The 17,468-nt window shown below is 45.5% G+C and overlaps 1 protein-coding gene across 1 annotated transcript; it reads right to left on the reverse strand.

Moving 5' to 3' along the window:
- Positions 1-13,677: 13,677 nt before the first annotated feature.
- On the reverse strand, positions 13,678-17,205 carry GJD4 (gap junction protein delta 4). Its single transcript, XM_083186348.1, has 2 exons — positions 17,142-17,205; positions 13,678-14,717 (listed from the first exon to the last, which is right to left on the reverse strand). The coding sequence occupies exons 1-2, from the start codon at positions 17,203-17,205 to the stop codon at positions 13,678-13,680; spliced, it is 1,104 nt and encodes a 367-aa protein (XP_083042474.1).
- Between the last annotated feature and the right edge of the window lie 263 nt (positions 17,206-17,468).

Raw genomic sequence — 17,468 nt, forward strand, 5'->3', positions numbered from 1 at the left:
CCACTACATTCAGAGAAAGAGGGAAAAGGATGTGATTTGCCTTTGGGATACAGCCCCCCAATGATAAATACGCTTGAGTCTACACCAATCAGTAGACATATCATTCTGGTACGGTTAAAATTCTACAAGGATATCAATAATTTGGAGCATCGTTTTGTTTAAAATAGTATTACACTATTTTTATTTCTTGTTTTCTGTTTTGGGGTCCACTCATATCTCAAACACAAACCGAGAGAATTACATCTGAGACCAAGCGCACTGGGACATTTCAGAACTTGTTTTTGGCTTATGTATAATGGCCATCATGGTGTGTGGCATATGTATAATGAGCATTACGAAAGTGGGGCATATGTATAATGGGCATCTCGGTGTGTGGCATATGTATAATGGGCATCTCTGTGTGTGGCATATGTATAATGCCCATCACGGTGTGTGGCATATGTATAATGGGCATCTCTGTGTGTGGCATATGTATAACGGGCATCTCTGTGTGTGTGTGGCAAATGTATAACAGGCATCACGGTCTGTGGCAAAGGTATAATGGGCATCTCTGTGTGTGGCATATGTATAATGGCCACCACGGTGTGTGGCATATGTATAATGGGCATCTCTCTGTGTGGCATATGTATAACGGGTATCTCTGTGTGGCATATGTATAACAGGCATTACGGTGTGTGGCAAAGGTATAATGGGCATCTCTGTGTGTGGCATATGTATAATGGCCATCACGGTGTGTGGCATATGTATAATGGGCATCTCTGTGTGTGGCATCTCTGTGTGTGGCATATGTATAATGGCCATCACGGTGGGTGGCATATGTGTAATGGGCATCTCTGTGTGTGGCATATGTATGACGGGCATCTCTGTGTGTGGCATATGTGTGTGTGTGGCATCTCTGTGTGTGGCATATGTATAATGGCCATCACGGTGTGTGGCATATGTATAATGGGCATCTCTGTGTGTGGCATATGTATAATGGCCATCACGGTGTGTGGCATATGTATAATGGGCATCTCTGTGTGTGGAATATGTATAACGGGCATCTCTGTGTGTGGCATATGTATAATAGGTATCACAGTGTGTGGCAAAGGTATAATGGGCATCTCTGTGTGTGGCATATGTATAATGGCCATAACGGTGTGTGGCATATGTATAATGGGCATCTCTGTGTGTGGCTTATGTATAATGGCCATCATGGTGTGTGGCATATGTATAATGAGCATTACGAAAGTGGGGCATATGTATAATGGGCATCACGGTGTGTGGCATATGTATAATGGGAATCTCTGTGTGTGGCATATGTATAATGGCCATCACGGTGTGTGGCATATGTATAATGAGCATTACGGAGTGGGGCACATGTACAATGGGCATCACGGTGTGTGGCATATGTATAATGGGAATCTCTGTGTGTGGCATATGTGTAATAAGCGTTACGGAGTGGGGCATATGTATAATGGGCCAATTCTCGGCGTGTAGTTTGCAAAACTGCGGTATAAAGTAGTCTTTTCCTGCAATGCTGTGCCCCTTGCATTGAGGCTACACCCTTGCGCGCTTTAGGCATATTCTCCACTTTGCTGCTGGGGATTGTTATGTTACTGCCACTGTTGGGAGGAATTATAATTTTTGTATGTGATGCCCCGCCCCTTTTGTAGCTCCTCCCATATCACCGCCCACTTTTTGCCCCGCCCACAGTTCCTGAACCTATTTTCCTACAAAAATAGCACTGATTATAATGTAATATAGACAAGCATGGTGAAGTAAACAGGTTCAGACATTATTATCACAATTGCTGCATCTTTGTACACAGTGTCTTCGCAGTCTTCTGTGATTTGTGGCTTCACCCAACAATGCAGCCATTAGATCAACTGCATGAGCAAACACTCAGTGACCATCTTCGTCCGCATACTCATCTCCATCATTGGCCATAAGCCTCTAGTAGTATGTTGAGAGTCCTCACAACTTATATTTAAGTAGCCCATAACTTAAAATACCTTTACATTATATTAAACCAAAACCTTATCTAAAATAATTTGAGACGACACTAAATAAATCACGCGTACAAGAAATAACCACACTGACACCAAGGGTTAAATTTAAAAAGGTCAGAGGAATATTTATTGAGACCTTGAAAGCTAACTAAGAAATTTGGGTTTAAATTTGGATTTTGAGTCCCTAACTTTTAAACTAAAGGTTGGAGGATGGCAAAGACTAAGCCGCTACCAACACGCCAGCCCAGTCAACTTGATATACGTAAAAAACCAGCAAAACACTGCAGGAGGGGCTCACCACCGCCTCCTGCTGACACAACCTGCATCGTGAGGGTCTCACCACCCCTTAACCTGGCTGAGCCCTTAGCGGACGGTCCCGCAGGGGAACGCCCCCTGTCCACCCGCACGGGAAGGACCACCCGCCGTCCTACGAAAGGGATGGTGCCCCACGATGACCGCTTGTGCCCCCCTTTGACCGCTGGCTGGTAGCGACTTCCCGCCATGCTGGCTGGAAAGCCACAAAATAAAAATTCTTTGCAGAAACGCTTCTGCAAAAACACCAAAAAATTGCTCACTGGGATAACCATCCCGCTAGTGAGCCCGCTCTTGGGGAGGGAGGGAGGGCTTCCAAACTGGAAAGAGAAGGGTGAGGTCACAAGATCATCTGTCCTATATAACCTTTACCTGGCTACTCCCACTAGTCCCTGATAGGTTCCTGCCTGATCCCAGCTTGTATCCAGGCAGGAAAACCCCAGGCTAAGTTTTTTCAACTCTTGAACTTTATATGACCTAAGTCAGGGCTCTTATATGTGTTCAGGCTTATGCAGCCTTCACACAGTTTAAGTAGCCCATAACTTAAAATACCTTTACATTATATTAAACCAAAACCTTATCTAAAATAATTTGAGACGACACTAAATAAATCACGCGTACAAGAAATAACCACACTGACACCAAGGGTTAAATTTAAAAAGGTCAGAGGAATATTTATTGAGACCTTGAAAGCTAACTAAGAAATTTGGGTTTAAATTTGGATTTTGAGTCCCTAACTTTTAAACTAAAGGTTGGAGGATGGCAAAGACTAAGCCGCTACCAACACGCCAGCCCAGTCAACTTGATATACGTAAAAAACCAGCAAAACACTGCAGGAGGGGCTCACCACTGCCTCCTGCTGACACAACCTGCATCGTGAGGGTCTCACCACCCCTTAACCTGGCTGAGCCCTTAGCGGACGGTCCCGCAGGGGAACGCCCCCTGTCCACCCGCACGGGAAGGACCACCCGCCGTCCTACGAAAGGGATGGTGCCCCACGATGACCGCTTGTGCCCCCCTTTGACCGCTGGCTGGTAGCGACTTCCCGCCACCGCAAAGGTTAACTAACCGCAGCCGCCATCCCCGAAAGAAAAAACCTAACCAACCGGGAAAAACCTATTTACCTATTCAAGCCCACAACCGGTAGATGTCCTCCAGAAACATGCAATTTCCCGCAGGGGAAAGATGCACCCCATCTTCTCTATAGTACCTCACGTTATCTAGCACCAATGACGGATGTCTTACGACACTACCCCCCATAGCTCTAACAAAAACTCCTATGGCAGAGTTGACCTTTTTCCTCGCCTTCTCAATGGCTGAGGTTCGCACCGCACCTCGCCAATGGAACCGAGGGATAATTTCCGACCATACTATCCTCACCCCGGGCCAATGAGCCCGTACTGCCACCAAATCGGACTTGATGCTTAGAATCAAGTCGATTCCTTTGACCATGCCCATATCATTGCCGCCCAGGTGGATAACCAACCATTGGGGGCGGCCCCAATTCCTCTCATGCCTGAAAAGTTCGTTCAAGAACTCACCCCAGCGCATGCCCCTCACACCTATCCACCTGACCGTCCTGTCTCCTAGATAATCATGTGACCTCCTGCCCATTGGGTGTCTCCCTGCCCAATAAATAAAAGAATGGCCAATGAGCCATATCTCCCCCGAGGATTCCATTGTAACTGAAAAAAGAAGAATCCTTACCGTCAGTAATTTATATATATATATACATCGCACAACTTTAAAAATCAACCCATGTGAAGGAGAAAACTTAAAAAACCTCCCGTGGACCTTGGTTTGCCAATTGAATTAAGGCCCCCTCGGAGGAAAAAGTAAAAACAACCTTCACACCCACGATTTCTGAACGCTGTCGTTCAAAAACCGGGAGTAAACTGCGTTTTAGGGTTGGCGCAACAGGCGCAACTACAATTTATCTAATCTCACGTAACTCTTATACGAATCGGACTTCCACCGACCTAGCGCCTGGATCGCCCCTGGGGACAACCCAGCTGCCACAGCCTGTGTAGCCGACCCAATCCGAAAGGAATGGGTACCATACTCTTGAGGCGGGAGCCCCAACACACTCAAACAGCGCTTCAAAACAGCAGCAAATTGAAATTTAGAAAGCGCAGTCTTATCATTATGAACTAAAAACTGCCCCCCAACTGCTACTGGTCGGATCCCCAAGTAAGCCCGCGCCAACTGCACCGGGCAGATCTCCACCTCGCCCTGCACTTGCAGAATAACCCACTTACCTCTGCCAACCTGATCCGTCTTAGATCTAGTTAATCTGCAGCACACACTGTCGCTGCGCAGTTGAACTTCGCTGAAAAGTAACCCTGATTTACAATCCGTCCTGTTCTTGGCAACCAGTTCACTGACCCTGAAAGCCCCGAAAAATGCCAGAACAAAAGCGGTACGAAAAAGCAGTATCACATACTCAGACTCCCCAACCTCTGCCAGGACCCTCACTAAGTCTTTTAACAAGGCCAAGTCAATAGGTCGCCTCACGTCTTTACCCACCGGAACTACTTTAGCCCAACCCTTCATTGCCTTCCTTAAGACAAAAGACCGTGTGGGATCCTCCAGACCCCGCATCCGCGAGTGGAAAGCAATGCCCGCAAGGGCAGCTGACATGGCCCCTTTTGCTCTCCCTGCCTGGAAATGCTCCCAGGCAAATACGCATAGCCTATCCTCCAAGGACTCACCTTCCTGACCATACCTGCTCAGAAAAGCCTGCCAATCCCTCCAAGCCGCATCATAAGCCTTCTGCGTAGAAGGCGCCAAGGCATTTCTGGACAATCCCACTATACCGGCTCGACAATCTGCCAGATATAAGGTGGGCAAGGTAAACCTACTTCCGCTGCATCTGGCACCAACTCCCTGAATCTATCCCATTGGAAACGAGACAGGGCATCTGCTATGTTATTGTCGATGCCAGGAACGTGACAAGCCGAGAAGACCACATTGAAACGCAGACATTGCAGAACCAAATGCCTAAGTAACCGCAAGGCCAAAGGGCATGAGGTCCTTTGATTGTTGATGGTGTGCACAACGCCCATGTTGTCGCACCGAAAAACAACCTGCCTATCCGCTAACTCCTGAGCCCACAACTCCAGGGCTACCACGATCGGGAACAGTTCCAACAGCAATAAATTCCTGGTGAAACCCCTGTCCACCCATGAGCTAGGCCACCCTTCCGCGCACCATTCCACCCCGAAGAAAGCCCCAAAGCCTACACTGCCTGATGCGTCAGTGAAAAGCTGCAACGCACTGTTATAGCAAGGAGGAGCTGGCCACAACACCACCCTGTTAAATGTCGCCAAAAAGGAAGCCCACGTCCTCAAATCCTCCCTGATCTCTTTGGACAAATACACCGAATGATGCTGCCTGGCAACTCCAGCGGTGGCCCTTTCCAACTTCCTGCTGAAGGCCCGACCCATGGGGATAACCCTGCATGCAAAGTTAAAACAACCCAACAAGGACTGGACTTGCTTCCACCTAACCTTCCTCCTTGCCAGGCAATCCTCTATAAGGCCTAACCATTTATGGACCTTGTTGGCTGGCAAACGACAACAACCCTCCCTTGTGTCAATTTCAATCCCAAGGTAACATAGACAGTGCGTGGGTCCCTCAGTCTTCCCCTCAGCTATGGGAACCCCCAACACCCCTAAAACCTGTTCCGTAGTATCCAATAATTTCTTGCACAAAGGACTACCCTCAGGGCCCACGAAGAGGAAATCATCAAGGTAGTGGGCAATACCCTGACAACCCGAAGCTCTCTGAATGCACCAATGAAGAAAACAGCTAAACTTTTCAAAGTACGCACAGGATATTGAGCAGCCCATAGGTAAGCACCTATCAACAAAAAACTCTCCCTTCAATTTAAAACCCAAAAACCGCAAGGAATCTGGGTGGACCGGAAGCAACCTGAATGCTGACTCAATATCCACTTTCGCCATCAATGCGTTCCGCCCACACTCCTGAACCAAAACAAGGGCCTCCTCGAACAACTGATACCTAACCCTGCAGAGCTCCTCAGGTATGGCATCGTTAACCGAGCCCCCATGAGGATGTGATAGATGCTGTATCAACCTAAATTTCCCGGGGGTGCTTTTGGGAACCACCCCCACTGGGGAAATACACAAACCCTGCAAAGGGGGAACACTAAAAGGGCCACACATGCGCCCCAACCTAATTTCTGCCACAACTTTCTCCTTAACAATGTGGGGGAAATCCCTCGCAGACTTCAAATTCCTAGATGCCACCACATGAACTGAACCCCTAATGGGCAACCGGAAACCACAACTGAAACCCTCCCATAAAAAACGGGCCGCCTCGGCATCGGGGTATCCCCTGAGCCACCTAACCAGTTCGGAAACCACTATCGGCGAATACGCCTTACTTGTGACTTCCACCAGCTTCCCCGGCGTCATTTGACTTACCAGCTGGGGCTGCGGAGCAGTCCTTAGCTGCATGGTTGCCCCCACACACTCTGCATGAGTGTCGAAAACGACAGTTCGCCCCCCTGGCGCACTTGCCGTCATTATAAGCAAAACATTTGCCCTTTCCTGCTATCTTAGAGGCTGGAGATGCCGCCACCACTGTCTTCTTCGCCACCCCCTCCCCCGGGGGTTTGGTCTGTTGTGTAACCTCCAACCAGACCTCCACGTCCTTAAACCCCATGGGCAACACGGAATTACCGTCCTGTTTGCGACGAAACTTTTCGTCGTAGTCTCTCCAGGAGTAACCCTTTGTTTTCAAGTACATTTCATGTACCAGAAACAAATACTTAACTACATTTGGGTATTCGGCCGGCCTGGTCTCCGCATAGCAGGCCGAAAAAACCAGAAAACCCCTTAACCATTGATGAAAGTTCCTAAAGGAGTTTTCACCAATACCATCCGCCTTCTTTGCCTTTTCAAAGGCCTGTCGCATGTCCTCCGTAAGGGTGAACATGTCAACATACTTCCCTTTCTTAATCTTTTCCCTCATCCTCTTACGGAGCCCCCTAGTAACTGCTGTATTGGCACAATGCACCATTTCAGTAAACAAAGGGGGATCCGTGGGAGGAGGTGCAGCGCTCGGAACCTTATCCTTATTTGTTGCCTTTGCCACATGACGCGCAATGAGCCTGGCCAGCTTACGCGGGCGACGCGGGGAATCCGACCCCACGCTGGTGCTATCACTATCTGATGAATCACATGTTGAATAAGTGACTGTGCACTCACCAGCCCCGGACGTCCCTGGAACTTCGTCGGCCGCAACGGCCAACCTGGAACCTGCTGCTGTTGATTCCGCAGTCGTCCTCGACTCCTCTCTGCCCTCCCGACTTCTTCTTCTGGAAACCACCGATGATGCCAAGACACTTGTTTCCTGTGAACATACAACTGGGCGGGGGGAAGAAGACAACAAATCGCCCCCACCTCCCGTCTCCGCCGGCGCATCCACCGGTGGGGGAGGTGGAGCTAACACCGTGGCACTGGGTGGAGGGCCCCTAGGCAACGGGGGAACTCCCAATGGAGGAAAAACACTTTGAGCCCCAAAAACATTACCACCGACCTGAGACAATACTCCCCCCTGCCCCCTTGGTGACGACCAAAGCCCCTGGGGACCTAAACCCTGATCCCAACCATAACCAGCGGAGCTATGCGGACTGTACCCCTGTGACCCCGTGGACCACAGAAAGGGCTGACTGGTAGGCGCACCCTGGAAGCCCGCGGAGAACTGCGGCCCCGCCGCCGGGACCGCCTGATGCCTCCAAGGTGCAATCTGTGGCCACGCCCCATAACCCCCTCCCCCCAAATGCGCCTGAAAATACGGGGACCCCGCAGGGGGCCACTGCCCGGGAAAGCCCCCCCAGGGGGAAAACTGCCCCAGTAAACCCGAATGGGTCCCCTGCCAAGATGGTGTTGACAATCCCCCCCCCCACGATGACGTGGCCTGCGCCCCTAGGGAGGGACCCTGCAAATGCACCGAAGCTGCTACCGAGCTACTGGAGTATACCATGTGCCCCACACCCCCCGTGCCAACAGGCATGCCTGCTGAAAACCCCACAGGATTCCAATTCTGATTGACTCCCAGACCCCTCCCTGCGGGGCCCCTGGGATTTGGCCCTAAATAAGGGGGGGGCATGCTAAAACCTCCCAGGCCAGTACTTACTGCTGGCCTGGGTACAAACATCCCAGAGCCCGCAGCAGCTGCTGCTGCAGACTCTCCCCTCTCTCCTGCAAACACAAAACCCCCCAACCTGCTGTGGGAAACACTATTACCCCATGGGTCCACTCCCCCCCCCTCCCCCCTACCCCCTGCTCCATTTATGACACTGGGAACGCTGCCAGCGTTCCCCATCAGGCTTCCCCTCGCAAGGGAGGAAACCCCATTCAACTCATTTCTTGCAGGGACAGGCCGCGCGTCCTCCGACGCTGCAACCTGTACTACTATGCTGGGAGCCGCCGGGATGCCCGGCTCCGGCATTGATGACGCTGTGATCGCGTCAGCCGGCGCCGGGGCCTGTCCCTCTCCCGGCGACCCCCCGCCCGCCGTCACAGCAGACGCGAGCCCCGCGCCAGCCGGCGCCAGGGCTCGCGACACCCCTTCCACTCCGCCGCCCGCTTGAAGCTCCGGAACGGGTCTCGCGCCAGCCGGCGCTGCGACCCGTTCCGTCACCTGAAGCCCGCCCGCTGCCTGAGAGTCAGCGGTGACCTCAGGCGCCGGGTGGGAAGCCTCCAGCGTCGCGTCCACGCCGGACGCGACCTGAGGCAAGGGGGGCACAAACACATCCGTCGAGGGACCCGGTAGGGCCCGGACCTCGACGGGTGCACTCTCTACCGGCTCGCCTATTAAGGCAGCCGCCAGCACAACCCCCGGTGGAGCGCTGACCACGCTCACCGGGGAAAGCTGCCTGTTTGAGGGCGGTATAAGCCCTGCCGCTAGGCTCCCCTCAGGAGAGCCAGCGGCAACAGAGGCCTCCTGCGCCCCAACTACCCTCACCCGTGGACGGCGGTACCCCGCCGCAGATAACGGCCGGGCCGCATCCACAAGGCGGCGGGGAGGGGGGGCAGAGCGTCTGGGACGGGGCATAGTTCAATTATGAATCACAATTGACAAAAAGAAAAAAGATCCCTTACCTCAGATCCTGCACAGGACTGCAGCACTTCCAAACTGGAAAGAGAAGGGTGAGGTCACAAGATCATCTGTCCTATATAACCTTTACCTGGCTACTCCCACTAGTCCCTGATAGGTTCCTGCCTGATCCCAGCTTGTATCCAGGCAGGAAAACCCCAGGCTAAGTTTTTTCAACTCTTGAACTTTATATGACCTAAGTCAGGGCTCTTATATGTGTTCAGGCTTATGCAGCCTTCACACAGTTTAATCTGTAATGGGTATTGAACTGTGGCGCTCTTTATTTGTACTCTATTTTTGTTATTTATTCAATGTTATGCCAAGTTTTGTCTCCCTGTACTGTTCCTTTGTACGGCGCTGCGAAACACTTGTGGCGCCTTATAAATAAAATTATAATAATAATAATGAGCATTGGGCAGCAGTTACTCAGATTGACTGTATAATCATGCTGAAGATGCCCAAAAAAGTGCAGAGACCAATATGGACTGAACTTGTCAGCACCCTCACCTGACAAATTACCCACCCTTATTATACATATGCAGATGTTGGGTGCTAGGGGCTCTACTACTGTGTGGGCATAACATTTGTAATGGGCACTACTCTGTGGGTATAACATGTATAACGGGCTCTATTACTCTGTGGGCATAATGTGAGTAAGCAGCTCTACTACTGTGTGGGCATAATGTGTATAAAGGGTACTATTGTATGGGCATAACATGTAAGAGGCTCTAGTTTGTGGTATAATATGTTTAAGGGGCTCTAATGTGTGGCATAACATGTATAATAGGTACTATGTGTGGCAGATCATGAATAATGGGTACAACAGTGTGGCTTAATATGCATAAAGGGTTACTATTGTGTATGGTAATATCTATATGTGGCTATAGTGTGTGGCATAATGTGAATAAGTGACACTACTATGTGGTGTGATGTGAGTAAGGGGCATTACTGCATGGCCTAGTTTGAATTGGGGGTACTTTTATGTGGCCGTGCATTGCCCCAAGAGACCATCTCTCTGCGGTGTCACGACAATTTATATTCACAAACCATGCAAGCATAATTAAATAAATATCACAAGAATAAGCAAGATACTGCACAAGCTATCAATGCTTAAATGATAGTGGTCCAAGACAAACATGTAAAGGTTACTGCTCCAATGATTTGTTTAACTCAGAGGAGTAAGTTTAACACAGCTATACCACTAGTTTTGCTTTGTTGGAATAAACGGGCGTTTCACTTTTTAAACCTTAACGTTTGAAAGAATTTGACGTGAATAACTTATATATTTTATTTCCAACCTGTAGAGACCACACATCATTATTTTATTTAAGCATATGCCTTTATTGAGTTTTGGAAAAATGTATGTAACTAGAAAATAAAAATAAGAACACAACTGATTTACTGTCAGTCTACATATACACGGTCTGATTCAGATGCAGTCACAACTATTGTTGGTGGACTGCACATACGTTGTGGCCAGAGTATATAAGCACCAAGGGTACCCATAAAGAGGTTTTAAATGAGACCTTGCCTAAATCTCTATTTCAATTCAGGCGGCTGCAAGTGCAATTTCAAAAACTCTCAATTGCTAATTTTTTATTAAGGAATTGCAAAAAAAAAAGTGTACTTATCAGCCTAATAATTGCAGGTTTTCTTTACACTGGTATCAGGATGATAGGTCAACAGTCCATATGGTTGATATGACGTTATGAGGGATTTTGTTTGCAACTTTACTTCCACACGGGCTACGATTGGGAATGGCAATCTATGCTACGAGTGATGAGAGAGTGTGGCAGCTTGCCCAAAGTATGGCAATCAAAGTAAGGGAACGTGGCACGTGTGCTGAAACCTACAAACTGACACCAAAAAAAAATAATGAAAAACTTGTGTCGACATTTTCTTGTATTCAACGTTTCCATGTTGACCGTTTGCTTATGTTTTACTGTTGCCCTAATGAACCATATCCCAGCACACTCTTAGTGTCATTCATTATATCAAATAAAATTGAAATTGAGATTGTAAGGTAGAATTTTTTCAAAAATTGTGTTGATTCCATCTGGAATGACCCGGGTATATGTACTAAAGTGCAGGTTGCCAAAGAAGCACATAGACTTCTATAAGTCAATAGCACATACAAAGTAAGTAATCAAACACCATTGAATGTAAGCTCTCACGAGCAGGGCCCTCTCTCCTCATGTACTTTTCTTCTATATCTCGGCCACCCTGATAGTTATGTCAGTGTTCTTTACCCTGCTGCAACTGTCTTTACTTACCATGTAATTGTACTTATTTGCCTAGTACTGTAATTTGTTATTTACTTGTTTTTAGCTTATCTATGTATTTTCAGGCACTGCAGAACCCTTGCGGCGCCATATAAATAAACAATAATAATGACACACGAACCTTGTAGTATCTCTAATGTCCCCACCAACTACTGCCATACACCTAGTCTCTTCTGTCTCCAATTAGATATCAGTTGAGGAAGATCTCAAACTCCAAATAAACGGTAGACACTTGATCTTGGCTGGCTTATTCCTAGAAGCATGTTTATTAGTAGTTGAGATACAAACAAGAATTACTGCTTGCCTATGACTTATAGATGTGTCTATTGCTTCAGGTATACCATCTGCTGACTACTGACTACTATTCCTATAGTCTTGGGAATTTAACCTATCTTGTACATTACAAAAAAGAATTAGTAAAACTGTTAAGGCCCCCATACACTAGCCGATTTTGGTCAGATTTCAGCCAGATCAGTCGGATCTGGCCGAAATCGGACCAAAATCGGCTAGTTTTGATGTCCCCTCAGATCCGATGCGCGGTCCCGTGCGCATCGGATCTGCGTCGGGTGGTCGGACCTGCTGCACGTCCGACCACCCGACTTGGGACCTAGTGGGGCGGCGCGGCGGTAGAGGGAGCAGAGGGGGGCTGGGGACGCTGCGGGGGACACAGGCGGCATAGAGCCGGGCAGGGGGAGCCGGCGGGAGCTGTCAGTAGTACGGAATAAAAAAAAAAGCCCATACAATGAATGGGCGGCCTGTGATTGGCTGAGCGCTCTCTCAGCCAGTCAGCAATTGGCTGAGAGAGCGCTCAGCCAATCACAGGCTGTCCATTCATACATAGCAGCAGCGGGGACGGGCAGCGCAGTGGCGGCTATTATATTTTTAAAATACTTGTCAAATGACCGGCCGCTCTCTGATTGGCTGAGAGCTCTCCGGCCAATCAGAGAGCGGCCGGTCATTCGACAAATATTTTAAAAATCTAATAGCCGCCACTACGCGTCCCGTCCCCGCTGCTGCTATGTGTAAGTACACTGCCCGGCCAGGGCAGCAGCGCTCACCGCACCCGCCGCCCACCCCCACCACCACTGGCCGCCGCTGCCCGCCCTCACCACCGCCGCCGCTGCCCGCCCCCACTACTCCTCACCGCCCTGCAGCTCCCCGGGGGTTTTTTTTACATGGGATAAATCGCATGCAATTTATCCCATGTAAAAAATGGCACATCAAGTGCCAAATTGTATGTGAGCCTCCCGGGGAGCTGCCGGGCGGCTCGCAGGTAAATTGGGTCCGACTTGTCCCTAGGACAAGTCGGCCTAATGTATGGGGGCCTTAACATTAGCTGGATCTATATAATAAAACTGGTCGCTGGTAGAAAATTAGATCATTGCATTGGTGCGTGTTCGGTCTTACATTCCGGGTGCACACATGTGCCGCTGATCTTTATTTAAAACCCAAAAAAAATCACACAAACACTGCACTACCATCAAATACTGCATCCAAGTGTATATATAAATATATATATATATATATATATATATATATATATATTTAGAGAGAGAGAGAGAGATAATGATGTATTACACTTATATACAGTTAAGTTGACTAGATTCAAGAAAAGAAACATGCAATTTGTTAAACCCTACAGTACAAAAAAACATGTCAATTTAAATTCCCTGATGTTTGCAGCTCTAGTCAAAGATGGATGACAATTTCATATACGTAAAATAATATCCATTACACCACCTGGAGATAACTAACACACATAACCTGTTCTTTGAGCAATAAAAGATTAATGTCAGAAAATGAGCTGAATTGTTTGTCACCTCATTTATCCTACATTAATGACACGGGCATACTTTTATCTTTTGCAAATGCCGTATATATTACATCATCACACATAAGTACAAAGGGTAAAACACAAATATTACTTAAATATCAAGAAAAAAAACAATAAATGTACATATGCTTTAAACCCACTCTGATTTTTTGTTTTTGGGTGATGCATTTTTGTCTGCTTGAGGTGAATCCGCCAGATTAGAATTGCTGCAGTTCTCTTTCTTACACTTTGGTTGCCTGTGAGTGAGAAGATGATGCTCATTTCCTAATGAATTATTTCCAGTTGATGTCACTTGCCAGGAACATGTTTTGTTGCTGTTTGCATTCACATTAGACTTTCCCATGTCTTGATGAGAGCCTTCAGTTTGAAATGAAGCAGTTTCTCCTTCATAGGAAGGGAGAGAATGGGAATCACCTTTGGTTTGCTCATCTGTTTTCTCAAGGTTGCGAGTAGAACAGTTGGGAAACATGGCCATTTCCTCTGGAGTCACAGCTAGCTTTGTATGAGGATGAGAATCAGAACATAAGCCACCTTTGAGAGAATCATTTTCAAGAAGCAACAGCTGTTTTTTAATTTTCCGAGAATGTCTTCTTCGATGACATACATAAATCAAGTCCACCAAACTCAGAATCATGGAAATAACTTCAGTTCCCCAGATAAAAATCATCATAAGGGATTTTTCTGTCGGTCTGGAAATGTAACAGTCAACATTGCTGGTACAAGGAGACTGAGAACAGTTGAACCTAGTTGGAACTAAAATTCCAAAAAGGAAGTATTGTCCAACACCAAAGCCAACTTCTAATAAAGTTCTTAACACCACCTGAACAAGGTATGCTCCAGAACAATTGAGTATTTCCATTTGTAAGCCCACGCCATGATAGGTAGAGGAGTTACTTTTTCTGCAGTGGTCACTTGCATTTGTCATATAGACCATTATTTTGTGCAGGACATAGACACTGAACAGGGCATAAGGTAAAAAGACCATCACAGTCTGAATAAGCCAGTATCTCATATGGGACATGGGGGAGAAGATATCATAGCACACATTGGAGCACCCTGGCTGTAACGTATTACAAATGAATCGTTCCTGTTCATCTTGATAGAGCGGGTAACCAGCAAGGATAACCATAACCATTCTTAGCAGGATCATTAGGGTCAGCCAGATCTTCCCTGAAATACAAAGAAAGCCAATGTGGATGTCATCATTAATGAAAGCCTCTGAAAGTCCAAGTAATTCAATAATTATTGTTGGTTTTAGAGGATTTTAGCTTTCTACAGTTTTAATTGATTGAAATAGATTTTTTTAAACCGACTTGTTTATACTTCACAATCCAATCCGTAATAGTTAGATTATAATAGTGTGCCCATTGCAGCGAGGCACCGTTCCCCAAGCAAGCATGCAAGGGGACACTGGACACTTATACGGTATCCATGTTAGAAGATTTTGACATAGACACCATTTCAACTTTTTTCTGCGTCTACCATTTTATGTTGACCTTTTGCTTGCGTCAACCATTTTTCAATTTTGACCTATACCATATCTACCTTTTTCATGTGTTAACCTATTGCATGTTTGCCAATAGTGGTCGACCAATTGACTGTTCACCTAATGATCCATTCCCCATTATAGAACATTCCTTTTGTGTTGCACAAATATTGATAGTGATGGCACCAACTACCAAGCTGTATAGAACACGACATAATTCTCCTATGTTGAACACAAATAACCGCAGCACAATGAAGTTCTACACTGCTCCATGACAGGTGCTCATTAGTCATCACCTTCCTGCCTCTTTTTATGCTATTTCTCAGAAAATAATTACCAGTTCAGAGACTCCTTCTATTGTACCATTATTTGGTCTGTGCAACATATTCAGAAACCAATGCACATATGCAGCGATGAAGACCCACTGGCATTTTGCACGTATCCAATTTTTGTGTTGAGGCGCAACAGGGAACGGGGAATGGGAGGGGCATTATTCCAGAAGAGAATGTTTATGCAAATAGGTTACCCACATATTCCCCTATTTGAAGGCTTATCTTTTGCACCCGCTACAGGGAATAAAAAAATGTGGACTTGTATAATAGAATCATTTCTTGCCAATGTGGAGTGTCGCGAGATGTCTACAGGTCTACATATATAATGTGCGTAAAACTATTTTTTATGCATGCACTTTTTGGAACAATTTATGCGCAGCCCTGCATCAACCAACAGTATCTACCCATACATGTCAGTGATTATTGAGTACTTGTACAAACTTATATACTCATTCTCTTTATTGTAATACAATAAATAAACCATAATTTATTTTTGCTTGAACAGTAATGGGAAAAATATGCATAGATTGCTAATTGTAGGAGCTCATACGGTGTCATCATGGGTGATAACTAATTAAATAATAAAGACACCTTTGTTTCTATTTCCAATTGTAAAGCGCAACGGAAAATGCTACGCTATATAAGAAACTGTAAATAAATAAATACAAATATTTGGACTAGGATGACCTTGGCCTCCTGTAGCTAACTTTAGATGGCATTAGCCATAGTGGCCTGTAGGAGTCCACTATTCCTGCATGACCATATTGATATATTCCCCCTAAAGTAATATCTAATAGCTTTGATATGCAGCTATACAAAATTATATTTATAGAGACAAAAAATGCAGAGGATGATGCATCAGCCCCTAAGAATATTAAGACTTTTCACAGAAACGTGCCCAGCTCTGTAGCATGTACTGAGCATCTTCCTTTCATGTTTGCCCAGCCTTCATTAAACACAAGCAAAAAAGACTGAACCAGCATGCATTTCCGCCCCAAAAAGGCATGGCAAATGTTAAAATATGACCTTCACATACTACATACATCAGATAAGGGCCAATATATTATATATATATATATATATATATATATATATATATATATATATATATATATATATATATATATATATATATATATTCTTATTTTTTTTTTTTTTTTTTGCTAATCTGAAAGATACTTGAAATATGTTCCTAGCATTAGCAGATTAATGTGATATATATAATGGTTATTCTTGGGAATAAATAAATAAAAATAATAATAATAATAATAGGTTATCTGCTATCGGAATGCTATATGATGTTAAAATATTTAACAGAATTGAAATGTAACAATATTTTTGCCTCTTTTACATAATATTTTATTAATACTGTTTAAAGCTAGAATTGTATTATATATCAAATAAATACAATAAAATACCAGATTTGTTCTATGACCGTGACAATAGTCATCATAGTCAGCTTTCAGATTACTGAATTAGAAAAGTTAGTTTCATAGATTCTGGTATGGTATTATACTGTACTTGTCTTTCTGATGCTACGCATCCTATTGTATAGCAAGTAGGACAGGTACAAATAAAACATTGTATATACTATATGTACAAGCAGATCAAAAATAAAACTATAAAACTGTTTGATAAAAGAAATACACATTTTTTTTCTTTTTTTGCAATAGCAGTTGAAAAAATGTAAGTTTTCAAATTACCCATTACAAATCATTAGTGCAAAAACATAATAATAATAACAGTAATAATAATAATAATAATTTGCATACTTACCGATAACGGTAACATTGTAGTTAAAGGTGATTATCACATATCCCACTGAGTCAAAATACTCCATTGTCACATAAGTTCAGACTTCTACCATTTACCAATGATATTTCGGTTTGCAATATAAAGAGGTAATTCTGTTGCTGTTATGCTCAATAAAGTGCAAAAAAAACCTAAAATGAAAATAAATTCAGGAAAAATGTACTTCTATCATTCAGATGGGAAGCCTGACATGAAAAGCTTGGCTCCTCTTACCTCTGGGTCTAGTCTATGCTGACAACTGCTACAGGACAAAAGACCCGGAGAGTCATCCCAGTCATTGTGGCTATTCTT

Source organism: Crinia signifera, chromosome 5 (assembly GCF_055691185.1).
Source record: "Crinia signifera chromosome 5, ASM5569118v1, whole genome shotgun sequence".
Lineage (NCBI taxonomy): Eukaryota > Metazoa > Chordata > Amphibia > Anura > Myobatrachidae > Crinia > Crinia signifera.

What these genes read in the sequence shown, in the direction of transcription:
- GJD4 (XM_083186348.1), bottom strand. Translation starts at nt 17,205, where the DNA reads ATGGAGTATTTTGACTCAGTGGGATATGTGATAATCACCTTTAACTAC. An exon ending in CTACAATGTTACCGTTATCG is followed by an intron (nt 14,718 to 17,141) that starts GTAAGTATGCAA and finishes TTTGTATTTCAG; the next exon opens with GGAAGATCTGGCTGACCCTA.